This window comes from Diceros bicornis, chromosome 32 (assembly GCF_020826845.1).
Source record: "Diceros bicornis minor isolate mBicDic1 chromosome 32, mDicBic1.mat.cur, whole genome shotgun sequence".
Classification (NCBI taxonomy): domain Eukaryota; kingdom Metazoa; phylum Chordata; class Mammalia; order Perissodactyla; family Rhinocerotidae; genus Diceros; species Diceros bicornis.
This window is the reverse complement of record NC_080771.1, coordinates 37,540,074-37,556,260: the sequence shown is the minus strand read 5'-3', so window position 1 is coordinate 37,556,260 and position 16,187 is coordinate 37,540,074. Positions and strand designations below refer to the sequence as shown.

The 16,187-nt window shown below is 53.1% G+C and overlaps 1 protein-coding gene across 4 annotated transcripts in view; it reads right to left on the bottom strand.

Moving 5' to 3' along the window:
• ACSF3 (acyl-CoA synthetase family member 3) overlaps window positions 1–16,187 on the bottom strand; it is a 71,060-nt gene that overhangs the window by 28,953 nt on the left and 25,920 nt on the right. For all 4 annotated transcript variants that reach the window (XM_058528483.1, XM_058528484.1, XM_058528485.1 and 1 more), the window contains exon 6: window positions 9,586–9,698. In XM_058528483.1, the coding sequence (XP_058384466.1) occupies window positions 9,586–9,698 (113 nt within the window). The remainder of the gene's footprint in view (window positions 1–9,585; window positions 9,699–16,187) is intronic.

Genomic DNA, 16,187 nt, shown 5'->3' with positions numbered 1-16,187 from the left:
CTGAAAAACACTTAATTGCAGATCTGCTAGACAGAGACTTTAAAACAACTGTCCTAAAGATGCTCAAAGAACTAAAGGAAGATGTGGAGAAAGTCAAGAAAATGGTGTATGAACAAAATGGGAACATCAATAAAGAGAGAGAAAACCGAAAAAGAAATTCTGGAGCTGAAAAGTACAACTGAAATGAAAAACTCACTAGACAGATTCAAAGGCAGATGTGAACAGGCAGAAGGAAGCAGCAGCAAACTTGAAGATAAGACAATGAAGATTATTGAGTTTGAGGAACAGAAACAGAAAAGATTGGAAAAAAAGTGAACAGAGCCTAAGGGACCCAGGGGACACCATCAAGCAACCAACGTACATACCTTGGAGGAGAGAGAGAGAGAATATTTGAGGAAATAGTGGCTGAAAACTTCCCACATTTGATGAAATACATGAATATAAACATCCAAGCTCAATGAACTCCAAGTAAGATAAACTCAAAGAGACCCACACCAAAACACATTATGATCGAACTTTCAAAAGACACAGACAAAGAGAGAGTCTTGGAAACAGCAAGAGAGAAGCAACTCATCACATACAAGGGATCCTTAAGATTATCAGCAGATTTCTCATCAGAAACTTTGGAGGCCACAAGGCAGTGTGCTGATCTATTCCAAGTGCTAACAGAAAAAAACTTCAACAAAGAATCCTATCCAGTAAAACTGTCCCTCAAAAGTCAAGGAGGAATTAAGACATTCCCTGATAACAAAAGCTGAGGGAGTTGGTGACCACTAGGCCTGCCCTGGAAGAAATGCTCAAGGGAGTCCTGCACGTTGAAATGAAAGGACGTGGGCCAATAAGTCGAAACCATGTGGAGAAATAAGGATCTCAGGCAAGGTAAATAAATGGGCAAGTATAAAAGCTAGTATTATTGTAACAATGGTTTGTAAGCACACTTCTTATTTTCTACATGATTTAAGAGACGAACACATTTAAAAAAAAAAACCAATTAGTGCAAAAATTAGTATCACAAACTTTGGTTTGTGACTCCAAATCTTGTTATCTACATAATTTAGGAGATTAATGAACTTAAAAGAATTTTTAATCTATGTTTGGGGGAACACAATGTATAAAGACATAATTTTGTGACATCAACAACTAGGGGTGGGGACAGAGCTGTAAAGGAGTAGTTTTGTGTGTTATTGAAGTTAAGCTGGTACAAATTCAAATTAGTGTTATAACATTAGGATGTTAAGTGTAATACCCATGGTAACTACGAAGAAAACAGCTATAGAGTATACACAAAAGGAAAATAGAGAATAATTAAAACATTTAGCTACAAAAAAATCAACTAAACACATAAGAAGACAGTAATGCAGGAAATGAGGGACAAAAAGGTATTGGGCATTCAGAACACAAATGGCACACTGATGGAAGTCAGTCCCTGCTTACAGAAATTACTTCACATGTAAATGGGTTAAATACTCCAGTCAAAAGACAGAGATTGGCAGAATGGATAAAAACACACGATCCAACTATATGCTGCCTACGAGAGACTCACTTGAGATCCAAAGACACAGATGGACTGAAAGTGACAGGATGGAAAGCAATACTCTGTGCAAACAGTAATCCAAACAGAGCAGGTGGCTATACTAATATCAGACAGAATAGTCTTTAAATCAAAAAGGGCTACAAGAGACAAAGAAGGACATTATATATCAATACAGGGTTCAATACAGCAGGAAGATATAACCATCATAAACATCTACACACCTAAAGACAGAGCATCAACATATATGAAGCAAAACCTGAGACAAGTGCAGGGAGAAACAGACAGTTCTAACTCGGTTCCGTCTGAGTGAGAATCAACAGAAGAAGAAAGTCCGCCCCAGCCCCGGGGCCCTACAGAGGCCTCCTACTCCGCACAGCCACCCTTCCATCACAGTTCAGGCATTCCTGGTACTAAACGTCACCTGTTCACATCACTGTGTTTGTCTCCTGATTGGACCTAGATGATACCTGCAGTATATGTATCGTCTAGGTCAGACAGAATTTACAGACAGAATTGCCCCACTCCGCTGTGGCCACTCCAGCTCCTGCAGTCGGTGGGCCCTCTTTATTCCTCCGTCTGTGCTGGACCTCACGGTCCAGACACAGCAAAAGCCAGGCCCTGCTCTTCTCTCCGTGGCCAGGCGCACGCTGACCGCATGCACGCTGGTCTGTGCGGTGGGCAGTAAGCAGGGACCAGAGCTCACTAAGTCAGACAGGGCTGCCTGCCCCGCCCCCAGCGCGTGTCCTCACTTTCTGATTTCATACAATTAGAAAAAATACTTACAATCTTATTCCAGGCAAGTTGCATGAAATGAAGAGATACTAACTTTATTAATTCTGAGGAGAATTTTTTCACAATTGGCACCTCCAAAATTGGGCTGTGTCTCACCACAGATGGTGACTTGGACTTGGTGAATAAGAAGGGTGCCCACCGCCCACAGATGTCACACTGCCCCTTCCCACACCACACTGACCAGCGCCCGAGCACAGCAGCTGCTAGCACACAGGGTCTGCGGCCACAGACTCAGAGCAGAGAGCCGGGGTCTTCTGGAACTGAAGCCAACTCTCTTTCAACTAGATTCCCTCAAGACTCCTTACCTACAGCCCAGCCCCATTCAACACTCGATCTGAGCCTCTTCTTAGGTTCACCTAATCTACCCATGATGGGCTTATCCCATAAAGACAGACACATCCACGAATCCTAACGTTTGTACAGATTTGCCGAAGTCTCTGGTTTATTGACAGCAAGTATCAAGTAGCTAAGACATGTCGTCATTTTCTTTATGCCAAAAAAAAAAGACATGGCATTTTTCATTCCTTCATGGAGAGGGGAAAAGTGAACCCTGTTCCACATTTGTTTCTGTAACACTAACCCTCAGACAGGCCTTGGGACAATAAGGTCAATTTAATTTTGGAGACATCTGTAAATTTTAGAGACAAGGGAATGAGGGGATGTCAAGAGTGAAGATAAACCAGGAGGAGAGGAACAGTCGGAGGACAATACCACCACAGACAGAGTCTGAAATAGGTAACGATAAACATTGCCTTCGACTAAAATCTAACACCAGGACGGCCACATCACGTGCAGAACCAGAGCCCTCAGGGGTGTCTGCTGATTCCTCAGAAGCACTCAGTCAACAACCCACATCTGCTGGGGACGAGAAGCAGGGCTGGGTGGGTGGGCAGTGAGGCCCACTCCTCGTGCTTGGGGGACCCGGTTGTTCCCAAGGACGCTCCGGGTGCAGGTGGGACACGGCACCAGCCAGACCCTGGGCACCTGGCAATCACATGTGACCTCACGCCACAGCTGCTATCCACGCTGCAGTGAAGAGTCTGGGCTGTCTTCACAGGGGACTCCCACCTGTGGGCATGTGGGACGTGGTGTGACTGAGGACACACGCACCTGTACACGAGTGCCACCCCATTTTACTATGACCAGGGCCAGGCTTGAGAGTGGCCAACAGAACGAGCACTTCCTCATCTGAAAGCAGCCTGAATCCCTTCACAGACCAGGGTGGTGGCCCCAACTCTGAGCCGCCCCCACGGGCCTAACAACCTGCTGGCAGCAGCACTGTCCTTCTTCTTTCCGTCAGCGGCAGGTGCTGATAGAAAGCCCTCAGGTGGGACCCCTCACACCTGCCCGATTCTCTGACACAAGTTCATGCTAAGCGGAAGGTTCTACTCCTCTGTGGAGGAGGGCGTGCTTGAAGAAGGTGCTAGAATCCAGGCAGGTCGGCCATGGGCGAGGAGGAAGCGGGTGAGAAGGGCGGACGCATGCAGAGCCCCTGTCCCTGAAGGCCCCCTGAAGCCCTCCTTGGCTGTGGGCTCCCACTCCTGCTGTGTCCTGATGAAGGGCTGCCGAGCTCAGCACAGCCTGCTGCTTGGGCCTCAGGACACAAGTCAGGCCAGAAGGATCTGGTCATCCACGTAGAGATGAAGCCAAGGGGAGGAAGGTGGGCAGCTCCTGGCCTTGCATTTCCCGAGTGTGGCTTTAAAGGGCATTTACGGGGCAGGCTCTGGTTGACAGTCAGAAAGAGAGGCACAGGGCAGTTATGTACTCGCAGACATTCACCTGGCACGTCAGGGTGCCCCCTGGACTTGCTTTTCGGTGTGAAGATTCCTCACTTATGGTCGTGCGGCCTCCTACCTGGCCCTTCATAAAGAGGTGCGAATCCACCACACCAAGAGGAAAGGAACAGACGGCAGAGGACGGTCTGCTGTCTGTCTGAAGTGAATGCCTCTGTGGGGACAGCACCCCCAGCGAGAGCGGAGTGTGTCCAGCCCTGCGGCGCCCCTGCCCCAGTCCCTGCCCCACTGTGGGTTGCGTGCAGCAGTTGGCGGCACACAGCAGCAGCAACAACAGATGGCAGTGACGAGGGAGAGGGCGGGAGGGGAGCCTAGGAGATGCTGGTGGCCGCGGGGGGAGAGGCAGTGGAGCAGGCTGCTGTCCGGTGACAGCTTGCATATGGATAAATAACGAGATAATTAATTTTTAAGGAGGAAATAAAGGAAAGTAGAGCTGGCAGCCGCCACCCTCCAGCTCCAGCCCGTGTGCACATCCCACACGGGTCTCTGCACCCTCAGCAAGAGAAGATTCTGTCAAGGCCTGGTTACCCTGTGTGCTACATACAGCTGTGAAGCCATTTATCTATTGATGGACCCTATTGTTGCTGGCTGGTGTCTGCTCTCACGTAAGTGAGCAATTTGAAAAAAACAGGAATAAATAAATAAAGAGACAGCGTGCGACGTGCTCGCAGTTTCCAGGCGGGAGCCAGCTGGGCAGCTGTGGCACATCAAAGATGCATCGCAGTAAGCAAAAGCCTCCGATCTGCAGGGTGGGCGGCGTGACGTCCCGGCCCCGTAGGGGGACAGCAGCCAGAGGAAACCGTCAAGGTGGAGCCATCTCAGATGGAGCCAGAGAACGGCCCCCTGTGGGGGACAGGGAGGGTGCCTGCTCTTCCAGCAACTGAAGTCCTGCCAGACCAAGTTGCAAGACTCGGCACTGGCAGCAGAGCTGAAGACGGCTGGGATAACTGAGTGCCCCGGGGCCACTGGCCACGTTACCAACTGGCCATGGCCGGGGCCACCACACACTAGGGGACACCGCGTAAGGACCAGACTGTGCTCCACCTGTGCCCCGGACATGGGAACCGCCCTCCTGAGCTGTAACAGCTCGTCCCAGACTCGGGCATCACCCTGCTCCACAGCCACGTGGTGATGTGGGCATGCAAGAGCCCATACCGTCAGCTAGAGCCCCTCTCTCTCCCTTGCGCTGGGCCTGTGGGAGCCAACAGGTACTCTCCCTGCTGTCTGGGAAGGACTGCTTGGCCCACAGGGCTCCGGTCCCCCCTGCAGACTCCCCTTTGTGGGGCAGACAGAGGCCTGGGAGCCCCCCACCGCCACTCACTCCTGGTTCTTGGTGGTAGGTTCCGGCCAGAGAAGCCCCAGGAGCTGTCAGGCTACAGAGGCCCGAGGGACATGTCCCTCGCCCTGCACTCCATTTGCCGCCATGGGCACCATCACTGCTGATGCCCGTCTCCCAATCCTGCTGGCTCCATGGGGCACGGTGCCCAGCCCAGAGGGGGGCTTGCTACATGCCAGGTGGATGAAAGAAGGAAGGAACGGATGAAGAAGCTGAGGCCACGGTGCCCATTGCAGGCAGCCCTGGGGAGGTTCTCAGTGAAGGGTCCCTCCCCGCACCTCTGTGTCCCATGCTTGCTGTCAGCATGTGGTGCACTCCTGCTCAGCCGGCCCCTCCTCTCTTTGATAAATACTCCTGTGTGGACATCACACCTGTCGCTCAGGTCTAAGGGCCTGGTGACCATCTGGCTAAGGAGGCATTTCCAAGTTCAAGACTTGTCCTCACCATGACAAGAAAGGCGACACCTGTCCCCAGACTGAGGCTGCAATAGAGGGAAGATGCCACATGTGATATCACGGAGTCAGCAGACAGGAGGAACACCATGGTGGCGGGCAAGGTAAGCTTGCAAGGGTGTCACATGAGTGAACCCTGATCCTGTGCTGTGGTCATGTGGGGGAGCACTGGCGCTGTGGGGTGTGACGGGTGAAGGGCCATGAGGCATGGCGCAGAGGAAATCTGTGTGTAGAAAAGAGCAGGGCCAGGTTAACAGGTGCTTCTGGGAAGGGAGATGGGTAGGAAGGCATTCTTTGTACTGTTATTTCTGTAACTTTTCTGTAAGTTTAAAATTATTTCCAATTAAAAGTCAAAAAAAAAAAAAAAACAAAAACCTTGAAACAAATTGTCTTCAGCTATCCCAACTTCTAAACATTACAAACATCAGTCCTTCCTAGCTTGGACTGTGCTGAGAATTTCTAACGGACCAGGCAGGAGCTGGAAGGACTGTGATGGGCAGATCCCTTTTTCAGAGACAGCATCAATACTTGTCAGCAACATGTTCAAAGCCCATGTAAGGACACCGCAGACCGCGGTCTCCTGCAACACCCCAGAAGCCGTCCCTCCACCGACAGTCCCATGGACGCCGCAGCACCGCCTTCGTTCAGTCACATCAAGGTCACCACCGGAGCGATGCATCAGTTCCTGTTTCCACTGCGACACGTCACTGAAATGGACAGAAACGTGTTTCCTTCAAGACGGCCCAGGCCCCGCAGTTTTCACGACTTCAAGCCTAACCCAGCCTTGGGGACCATCCTACGCACTGAGGCGCTGATGGGCTTTCGGAAAGCAGAGGCATGGAAGCCCAAGTTGGGATCTGCTCTGAGAAACAGCCCTGCTCACAGAGCAGCAGCCCAGATGGGATGTCCCACACAGGTCACTGCTGACTCTTGCTCCATTCTCACGCTACAAAGTCCTGGGCCTGGAGGGAAAATATCTCTGAGGCCCCACTTTAAAGGACAGAGAAATTTTGACAAGTGCCACCGAGATGCAGGAGGGAGGCACTGCCCTGTTGCTGGGCTGCAGGCCTTACAGGTAACATGCCCAAGACCTTGAGTCCTCCTGCCTAGAGGCTCCTTCATGCAGAACCACGGGGAGAGAGGAACAGGTCCCTGCGGCCAGGACTTCACGGGGGATTCCCTCCCGTGGCCGGTGGTCCCAGCCAACTCAGGGGCCTCTGACAAGCACGGCCTCACACGCAGGATCAAACACAAGGCCCAGGTGCACCATAGCCCCCGTGTGGCCAACAGGCCCGGCGGCTGTGCTGTTCCCATAGAGCCGTCTTCAGCCTCTGCGCAGCCATGGAGGCAGCTCTATTCTGGACTGTCTGCCGCACTGACCCCTTGAGTGAGTTGGAAATGTTCTAGAACACAGTGTCACAGCACTAGATCCCTCACTTACTTACTTATTTATTTATTTATTTAGCGAGGAGGACCAGCCCTGAGCTAACATCCAACACCAATCCTCCCCTTTTTTGCTGAGGAAGACCGGCCCTGGGCTAACATCCGTGCCCATCCTCCTCTACTTTATATGGGACGCCGCCACAGCATGGCTTAACAAATAGTGCATCGGTGCGTGCCCAGGATCCGAAGTGGCGAACCCCGGGCTGCCACAGTGAAGTGCGTGCACTTAACCGCTTGCGCCACTGGGCAGACCTGTCACTTTCATATTTAGACGGTCAGGGTGCATCTGCACGGGGCTCACATTGCACAGAGGACAAAACTCCCTTATCTCCTCTCCCGTCTACACGGCCCCTAGGCCCTCAGCTGGCGGTACCTGCTTGCCCAGAGCCCCACCACCCCGTGGAACACGTGCTCCCTTCTCTCTGATTAAGGTGCTCTGGGGCTAGGCTGCCGGCTCCTTCCATCTGAAGTGTGTTTCAGTGTGGAGCTCTCTATAGACTAAAACAGGAACAGCCGGGGGTAGGGAGGTGCGGGGGGGGGGGGAGGGGAGACTGCTTGCCACCGCAGGTGCAAAGTAGTTACATTTTATTGTAATTTTAGAGGGAGACGCCCTCACCCCTCTTCTCTGGCAGTTCTAGCAGAACAGGTGCACAGGAGGCCGAGCCATCAGGTGACCGGCAGCTGGAGGAGGGCAGTGCAGTAGCCCACAAGGCCGTCTGTGCTGCTAGCGTCTGAAGGATCCACACACCCCCAACCGCTCCCCTCTCTGCTAGGAACCTCCTGACAGAGTGTGTCCCTGGAACCCACACTCCAGTCCATGCTCTCCACCAGCCATCCCTGACCCAGCACACAGGCTGGGAATCCAGTGGGGGAGGCAGCCCGTCACTGCAGGGAGGGCTGGACCTCCGGGCACTGGGGCAGTGACCTGGGTGTGAGCAGGAGTCCACAAGGAGGCAGAGGGGGCTGCAGAGCACAGGCAGAGGGCCAGAAAAGAACCGCAAGGTGTGGGTGTGGCTGACGGCCCTGGACCAGCTGGGCAGAGGCAAGAGCCCAGGCAGAGGGCGGTCAGGGAGTGAGGGTACAGCTCGGGACCTTGAGGCCGCCCTGAAGAGGGAGGGGATTCCACCTGAGGGCAGCATGGAAGTGGCCCATACACCGTGGAGGGGAGCAAGGGCAGGTCTGGAGGCCCATCACGTCCAGGAGGAGAGGCTGAGAGAGCAGCTCAGCGAGGCGCTGGGGGCAGATCCTCCACGTGGGCTGGGGTCTGGGTGCGGAGACCCAGGTGCGAAGTTTCCTTGGGTAAAGAGAACACCTACTTCTTGATATCACTCTAAAAATGTTCATAAAATTACATTAAAACCACCAAGTTCCACCTATTTGCTCGAATGAAAACGCTCAACAACCATCTCGCCGACCCTCCTGTCTCAGGTATGGACACAGAGGCCCCACAGGAGGTGCAGGGCTGGGAGAGACGGAGCAGGCCGACAGCGCTCATGAAGAAAACGCAAAAATGAGGACCCACTACTTTTTCAACCTTTAAAACTTTCTCGGGGTAAAAGAAATCAATTGCATACGATGTCTAGTATGGACATCAGCTGTAGGGGAAATAGCTTCCTTTTAGATCAAAATTCCATTTCCCACTAACCCCTAAACTTTTGTGACTCCCGTTCACTGACGATCAGCATATCTGCAGCTACTAAAACCCTCATGGAAGTAAGATAACACACCAGCTCCTTTCTTCCTCTCTACCTTCATCAATTTTAGAAGAATAGAAACTGAGAGCAAGCCACCAGTGGTTTCAGCACAAGTGGGTACCTTCATCTATAGGGCTCTGTGAACTGTCCGCAGGGCCTCAGCAAGGCTGCTGGAGCTGGACACATCTGCCCTGGGAGTCTGTGCCTGAGTGGGCGCCAGGGTCTGGCCAGTGCAGTATTTTTAACAAGATCCTGCTGACGACGACCTTGGTTTTCAATTGGGCTGTCCTTAGCCAAGGCTGTCATGACCCACCTCACGGCGTCCCCAGTGGACGGAGCCTGGTGAGAAGCCAGGCCAAGCGCTGGAGGTCCAGGCCCAGCTGGGCCTTGGCTCCCCTCTGTACACTGCCCAAAGGGCAGGCAATACCCTCAGTGAATGCCAGCCAGCAACTCCCTTGTCCAGGAGGGTGGTGGGGACTCCACCTTAACCTCTGTGACTTCTGTGACCCCCGTGCCGCCAGGTGACAACAGAGAGGCTCACCTTGGTCTCCTCCTCATTTCCTTCTGCGTGGAGGACGTAGGGGTAGCCCTCCTTCCGTGGGTTTTCCGAGACGATGCGCACCTCAACACCTGGCAACGGGGTCCCCACAGAACCTGCAAGGAGAGGAGAAACATGAGAGAAATGGAGACAGAGTCAAAGGGATTCCCAAGGTGAGGACTGCATGCCTGGGGTGCCTGGATCCCACCTGGACATCGCGCAGATGGGAGAAGACCCAAGAGCCAAGGGCACGGAGCCCACATGGTGCACACGGTGGCAGCACTGGCCGCAGCAGCAGCCAGTGCTCATGGCTACCAATGGCATGTGAAGCCTGGCTCTGAATGGTCCAGAGCCTTCAAATCGTCTCGGGGGCGCCTCTCAGCACCCAGGAGGGACACTGGGACAGCTTCCTTTTCCTCTAGTGCCCGCTGATCAGTACAGCATGGACACAAGGGCACTGAGATGCGCTGGGCAGAGAAGGTTCCGAGGAAGTGATGCTGGCAGGCGGCGGGGGGTGAGCAGGGACCCCATGGCAGGGGGACACTGCCAGAACACTGAGTCCGTTATTAGGGGCCGTGGTTGGTTCAGCGTGTTCACCCCAGCGTGGGGGGGCAGCTTACAATCCAACTCGGGACCTGCACAGGTGAGGGCAGGAGGCCCAGTCGTGTCCCACAGCCACTGTAACAAAGGAGCGAGGCGGGGCAGAGGTTCCAAGACCAGATGCTCAGCATCTGTGGGAATTCACTTCACGGTCTCAGACCCATTATTTCAACCACTGGAATGAGTGAGGATTTGTCAGGGATGAACACTCAGGAAGCTGACTCAGCAAACTCTCTACAATCAGCTCAGTATTTCAGGATCCGAACTCTTTGCAAGGTCTGTTACATCAGTCTTGTTCTGCTGGACCGGTGTTGTCCTGTCCTCCTCACCTGTCTTCTGCATCTGAGGTCCTGGGGCCCAGGCCTGGGCCCTATAATCTGGGGGAGCACCCTGCTGTCCCACATCCTGGAGCCCTCACACCTCAACTCTGGTCAGAAAGACGTGTCCCTGTCCTGGTGGGAAGCAGATGGACCAGCATCCTCCCATCCTCTCTTCTTTTTTCTATTTTTGTTTCCAAAGATTTTTAAAATTAAAGTGAAATCTAAGATACAATTAATCATCATAAAGTATACAGTTCAGTGACATCTAGTACATTCACAACACTGTGGAACTATCACCACCACCTAGTTCCAGAACATTCTCATCACTCAGAAGGAAACCCATGCCCGTCAGCAGCCACTCCCCATCCCCTGCCTCCAGCAACCACTAAACAGCTTTCTGTCTGTGGATTTGCCTGCTCTGGACATTCACACGAAAGGAATCACAGGACATGAGTCCTCCCATCTCTTCTTGGTGGTACATCCACTTGGAGCCAGCAGCAACACAGGCGCCAGGACACTCAAGACTCGAGACAGCCTGGAAGTGGGGGTGTCTCATCTCCAGTGTGCAGACAAGACTGCGGACCAGAGACAAGGACAAGCCTGTGAATGTGGAGTTGGCTCCAACCCCAGCCCTCTGACCTCAAAAGCCTGTCAGCAGGACCCTGGGCGCAGTGAAGACCAGCTGCTACTCTGCACACTCTAGATGTGGTTTCCAGTTGACCTCAAGGTTGTTATCTTTCCCTGATTCAATGCCCCTTGCCTTGTGGGCCTCTGTTCAGTGACAGGTTTACCTCCTGTTGTCTACACTGCTCCTCCTTGGACCTCACGGTCTGATGAGGACCGACAGACCCACCAACAGAGCAACTCGGCCAGGGCCCGAGGTCTTCAGGTGGCTCCCATTGCTCGTACATTACGGTCAGACTTCAACAGGCTACCTTGGTGTTAGCCCTTGGTGATCACAGTGTGTGGTCATAATTTATGATGTAAGTGTGGGTGTAAAAGCCACAGAACAAAAGGTTTAAGGGAGAAATTGGGCAGATAAAGTGCAGAAGAGAAAGAAGGCGTGAAAGGTGGGGCTGAGGCCACCCTGACCTGACACCACCCCAACCCCGGCCTCCTGGCTGCGTAGGCCCTGCTGGGCTGATAATGCCCTGTACCCATATCCAGAGGACGGTTTCTTCCGCTTGAAGGAAATGAGGCGGTGCTGGGCAGGCTGGTTAGTGTGAATAACAAGAAAACATCAGACACTGTAGACTGATTTATTACCTCCCAAGACTGGTCAGATAGGACTTCTTCAAGTACATGCCAGAGATAAAGAGCTCCACGAACACACCTTAAGCCACCAGGCAGAGTGTGACGATCCCATCAGGAGGCACTTCATCAACTCAAGCACAGAATCTTAAGCAGGACCGACTGCCTCACAGAAGTAAAGCCCACCCTTCTTTCCTTTCCTTCCGAGCTCCTGTCTCAGCAGCGATGTGACACCTGCTCAGCCCCGAGCCCTCTTTGAGAGTGACATCGCCTGAAGGGTGAACCCTGCACTCACCGTCCCAGAAGGAAGGAAGCAGAGGCTCCTTCCAGGCCCTGGACCCCATGGAGCTGTGTATGGACAAAGGGAGCCTCAGGGAATCTTCCCAGCTGGCCCCAAGGCAGGGGAGGCATGTGGTTGCTCCAGGCCTTCTGACCACCTGCAATGGCTGTTGGAGAGCGTGTGGAGAAGGTTCAGGGCTCAGTCCCATAAGGCTGCCAGCCCCCCTCAAGATGCCAGTCTCAAGTGGTGTGTCTCCAAGTCACCCACACTTCTGTCTGACTTGGCTACAAATCAGAGGTTCCCACGACCCCCTCCTAGGGGTCAATAATCCACTAGAGCGGCTCACAGAACCCAGAAAACAGTTGACTTCCTAGATCACCAGTTCACTACAAAGGACACGACTCAGGAGCAGCAGACGGAAGGGACGCCTAGGGCGAGGTATGGGGAAGGGTCTCTGAGCTTCCACACTCTCCAGTTACCACCCTCCTGGCACCTCCACATGTCCACCAGCATGTTTAGGGTTTTATGGAGGCTCTATTCCGTGGGCACGATTGAGTAAATCATTACCCATTGGTGATCAATTCGACTGCCACCCGTGTCCCCTCCCCAGAGGTGGGAAGGGTGGGGCTGAAAGTTCCAACCTCTAATCACTTGGCTGGTTCTCCTGGCAAGCAGCCCCGCTCCATAGGGGTTTTCCAAAGTCATCTCATTAACACAGACTCAGGTATGGTGGAAGGGGCTTGTCATCAATTAACAAAAGACATCTTGATCACCTAGGATAAGGGTTTTAGGAGCTCTATCCCAGGAACGGGGATGAAGACCAAATATATATTTCTTATCAGAAGAGGGACCAGCAGCCTCCCGCAACACCACCTGCTTTCCCACCTTTCAATCCACTGATTTCTCCTTTCCCTCCTGGCCTCCAGCCTCTCTCTGCCCTGCTCAGTAAGGCCTTTCCTCCCCTCTCGACAGTGCAAGTTATAAACCGTTAAGAAAATCTATAATGGAAGTGCTGACAGAATCTTAATTAATTATAGCATCACAAACACAATAGAGTTAAAATCTCCAGGCAGAGACAATGACTTGACCTGTCATCCATTAAAGTGAGGTCCATGTGAGGAGACTGCAGCCAGGGGAGGGGCAGCCACGGAGCTCTAAAACACCCCCACTCCACCCCCGAGCTGGCTGGGGCAGAGCATGGTCAACCGGGCAGCAGCCATCCTCCTATGGTCCATGTGGACAGTGCTCCCTCCTAGCACCCATGTGGACAGCACCACCTCCCGCACCCATGCGGGCAGTGCCCCGCCCCCCCGGCACCGACGTGGACAGCGTCCCCTCCTGCACCCATGTGGACAGTGCAGCACTCCTAGCCTCCACCTGGGTGACAGTCCTGGCCACAGTCAGAAGTGGCATGTCATTCTTCTGCCTCTCTTTAAAACAGTTGTCAGCTCTTCCCAGATAACTTTAACTGGCCTGCGGCTCCATCCAGTGTCTGGGGAGCCAGGATGTTCTGCAGCTGGTCCCAAGAGAATGGAAACAGGCCGATAAGGTCCTGGAGCTCCTGTCAACGCCCCAAGGAGTGCCGCTGCAGGAGCCATTAGTGCCTCTGATCTCAACCCCCAATTAGAGCATGATTAGGCCCAGCAGCGCTCGGCCATGAATTATTCATCTCCCTGCACAATAACCACGAGGGATGCAGGGAATGAAAGATCGGAGGATCCCACTCAGCTCAGCGCATGGCAACGTCCCTCCCTCACGCAGTGTGCCCTCCTCTGAGGACAACCTTGCCCTTCCACACCCCCACCACGTTTCGAGAAACTTTAAATGAATCCTGGTGGTCGTCTGGAGGATGGTAGGAGTAACGCTCAGAGGTTGTGCAGGCAGCAGGAGGAAGGGACTGCCAGAAACGACCTCCACACAGGGAGCAGGCATGGGATGGCCCAGGGAGGGCAGCATGGCTGTGTCCTGAGTGTGAAAGGGACACAGGCCGGGCTCCAACGTGAGTCCAGAGCCTCTGGCTGGAATGAGCCCCAGCCCAGGAGTCAAGGTGTACAGAGAAGACTTGAAGGCGCCCAGAGAAGCTCCTCAGGCTGATTTCTCCAGAACCGATGCTCAGAGATTGTACATGAGGGATTTTCATGTAGCCCTCCTGAATTTAATGTTGAGGGCTACTTTTTTCCACACCAAGGAACTGGCAGTGTGCTCGACTGTTAGAGGCCTGCTTCACAGACAAGAAAAAAACCACGGATGTCTGACTCTGGTATACAGGAGACCACACCCAGCCCGCATTCTGATGTTCCACACACTGTCTTTGAGGCCTGAATTATCAGCTGAAGCCATAATTTAAGATCCAAGAATTTCTGCACTTGAATTTCTCACCTAATAAACCTTGCGTTTCAGGGTCCTTGGGTCCTGCCTTCCTCAGAGGGAGCTGGAGGTGGCCGAGTCAGCCAGGGACCCTCTCGAGGTACCTCTGTCCAGGGCAGTTGCTTTCCTGGCTCACCTGGGGATTCTGCCTCCACCATCCGAGGGTGAGCCCCCAGCTGGGCCTCTGGGCCTCTGACTTGCACTTTAACACCTGCCTGCAGATGGTACCTGTGTCTCCTTCCCGTAGGCACAGACAGTCCCCATCTCAATCCCCCAGACAGTCAACACATCGCCCTTTGCTTGCTCTATCCTGTTCCGGCTCCTGGTCTTGGCTTCTCAGCCTTGTGTTTGCTATTGTAATTAAGACCCAGAAGGTTCCCTGTCCATCTTTTTGCCCCCTCTCTCTTCCTCCAAATTGGGCCATCTGCTGTGCTACTGTGCCCCTGGCAAAGTGGGTGTCCCCATCTAACGGTGCAAATGTCCGCTTCATCACTTACAGCCATGTGGCATTGGGCAGGTTATGTGGTTCCTCACAGCCTCAGCCTCATCTTCTGTCCATGGGATAAGACCATCCCTACACCAGGAACTCTTCTGGAGACAGTCTGGCAGCTTCTCAGCAAGTTAAGCACACACCCTCCTTCTGACCCAGCAATCCCACTCCTAGGTGTTTACTCACAAGAAATAAAGACACGTTCACACAAAAGCTTGCACATGAACATTTACGTCAGCTCTACTGGTGAACGTCCAAAACTAGATGCAACCCAATGTCCTTTGGCTGGCGAACAGGTTAACAAATGGTGGCTCGTCCACACCATAGAATCCTACTTACCAATGGAAAGGAACACGTGACGACACGGACGAGTCTCAGACACGTCCTGCTGAGTGAGAGCAGCCAGACCCAAAAGGCCACGTCCTGTAGGATTCATTTGTATGACATTCCAGAAGCACAACCATGGGAAGAGAAAGCAGGAAAGTGCTGGCCTGGCCCTGGGGTGGAGGAGGTGCTGACCACAAAAAGGGGGAAGTTTTGCAGCAATTAAGCCCTTCTATATCCTGATGTGATGGTGGCTACACGACCACACGTTTTTGAAAACTCACAGAACTGAACATGGGAAGAGTGAATTTTAGTGTTTGTGTAAGATAAATGGATGTACAGATATAATTACAGATACGGAATTATTTTACCTCTAACTGAGCTATCTCTTGTGCTTTGGACAAACTGGAGGGGACTCATTGTGAGGACCAGAGAAGGGCTGGGAACAACACAGAACACATTCCCATCTCAGGCCTCGGGCTCTGCTCTCAGATGCCCTGTTAAGGACCCAGGACGGGAAGTCTGTTTAAGTGGAAGTCAGAGTGGAACGTCCTGGAGAAGGCTGGACAGGAAGACCAAAGTTCAGGAACTCCTGTCTAGAGCAGCATCTAGATGCATGCAGGTCACTAAGCACAGGGGGAGGGTCCCCCCAACCCTTGCATCCATGCCCGCCATCTCTCCTGCTGCCACCAGCCTTGAGTGGCTCAGGGCGCCTGGATGGGAGGCTCTCGCCAATGGCCGCTGTGGTCTGGACGTGAGCAGCACTCAGCCCTAGGAGGCAGTCTGCTGAGCACACAGCTTCTGCTGGCTCCCACTCTTCCCACTCGTTCCCCCAGGTCACCAGGGAAGGACACAAGGACACAGTACGTGACCAGCCACTTGACAGCAAAGTGACTGCCCAGAGACGACAGGCTGTGGCTGCCTGGCCGGCATCCCAAGAAGGCTCCCCTGGTCCGCAGGGCAGCATCCTCCA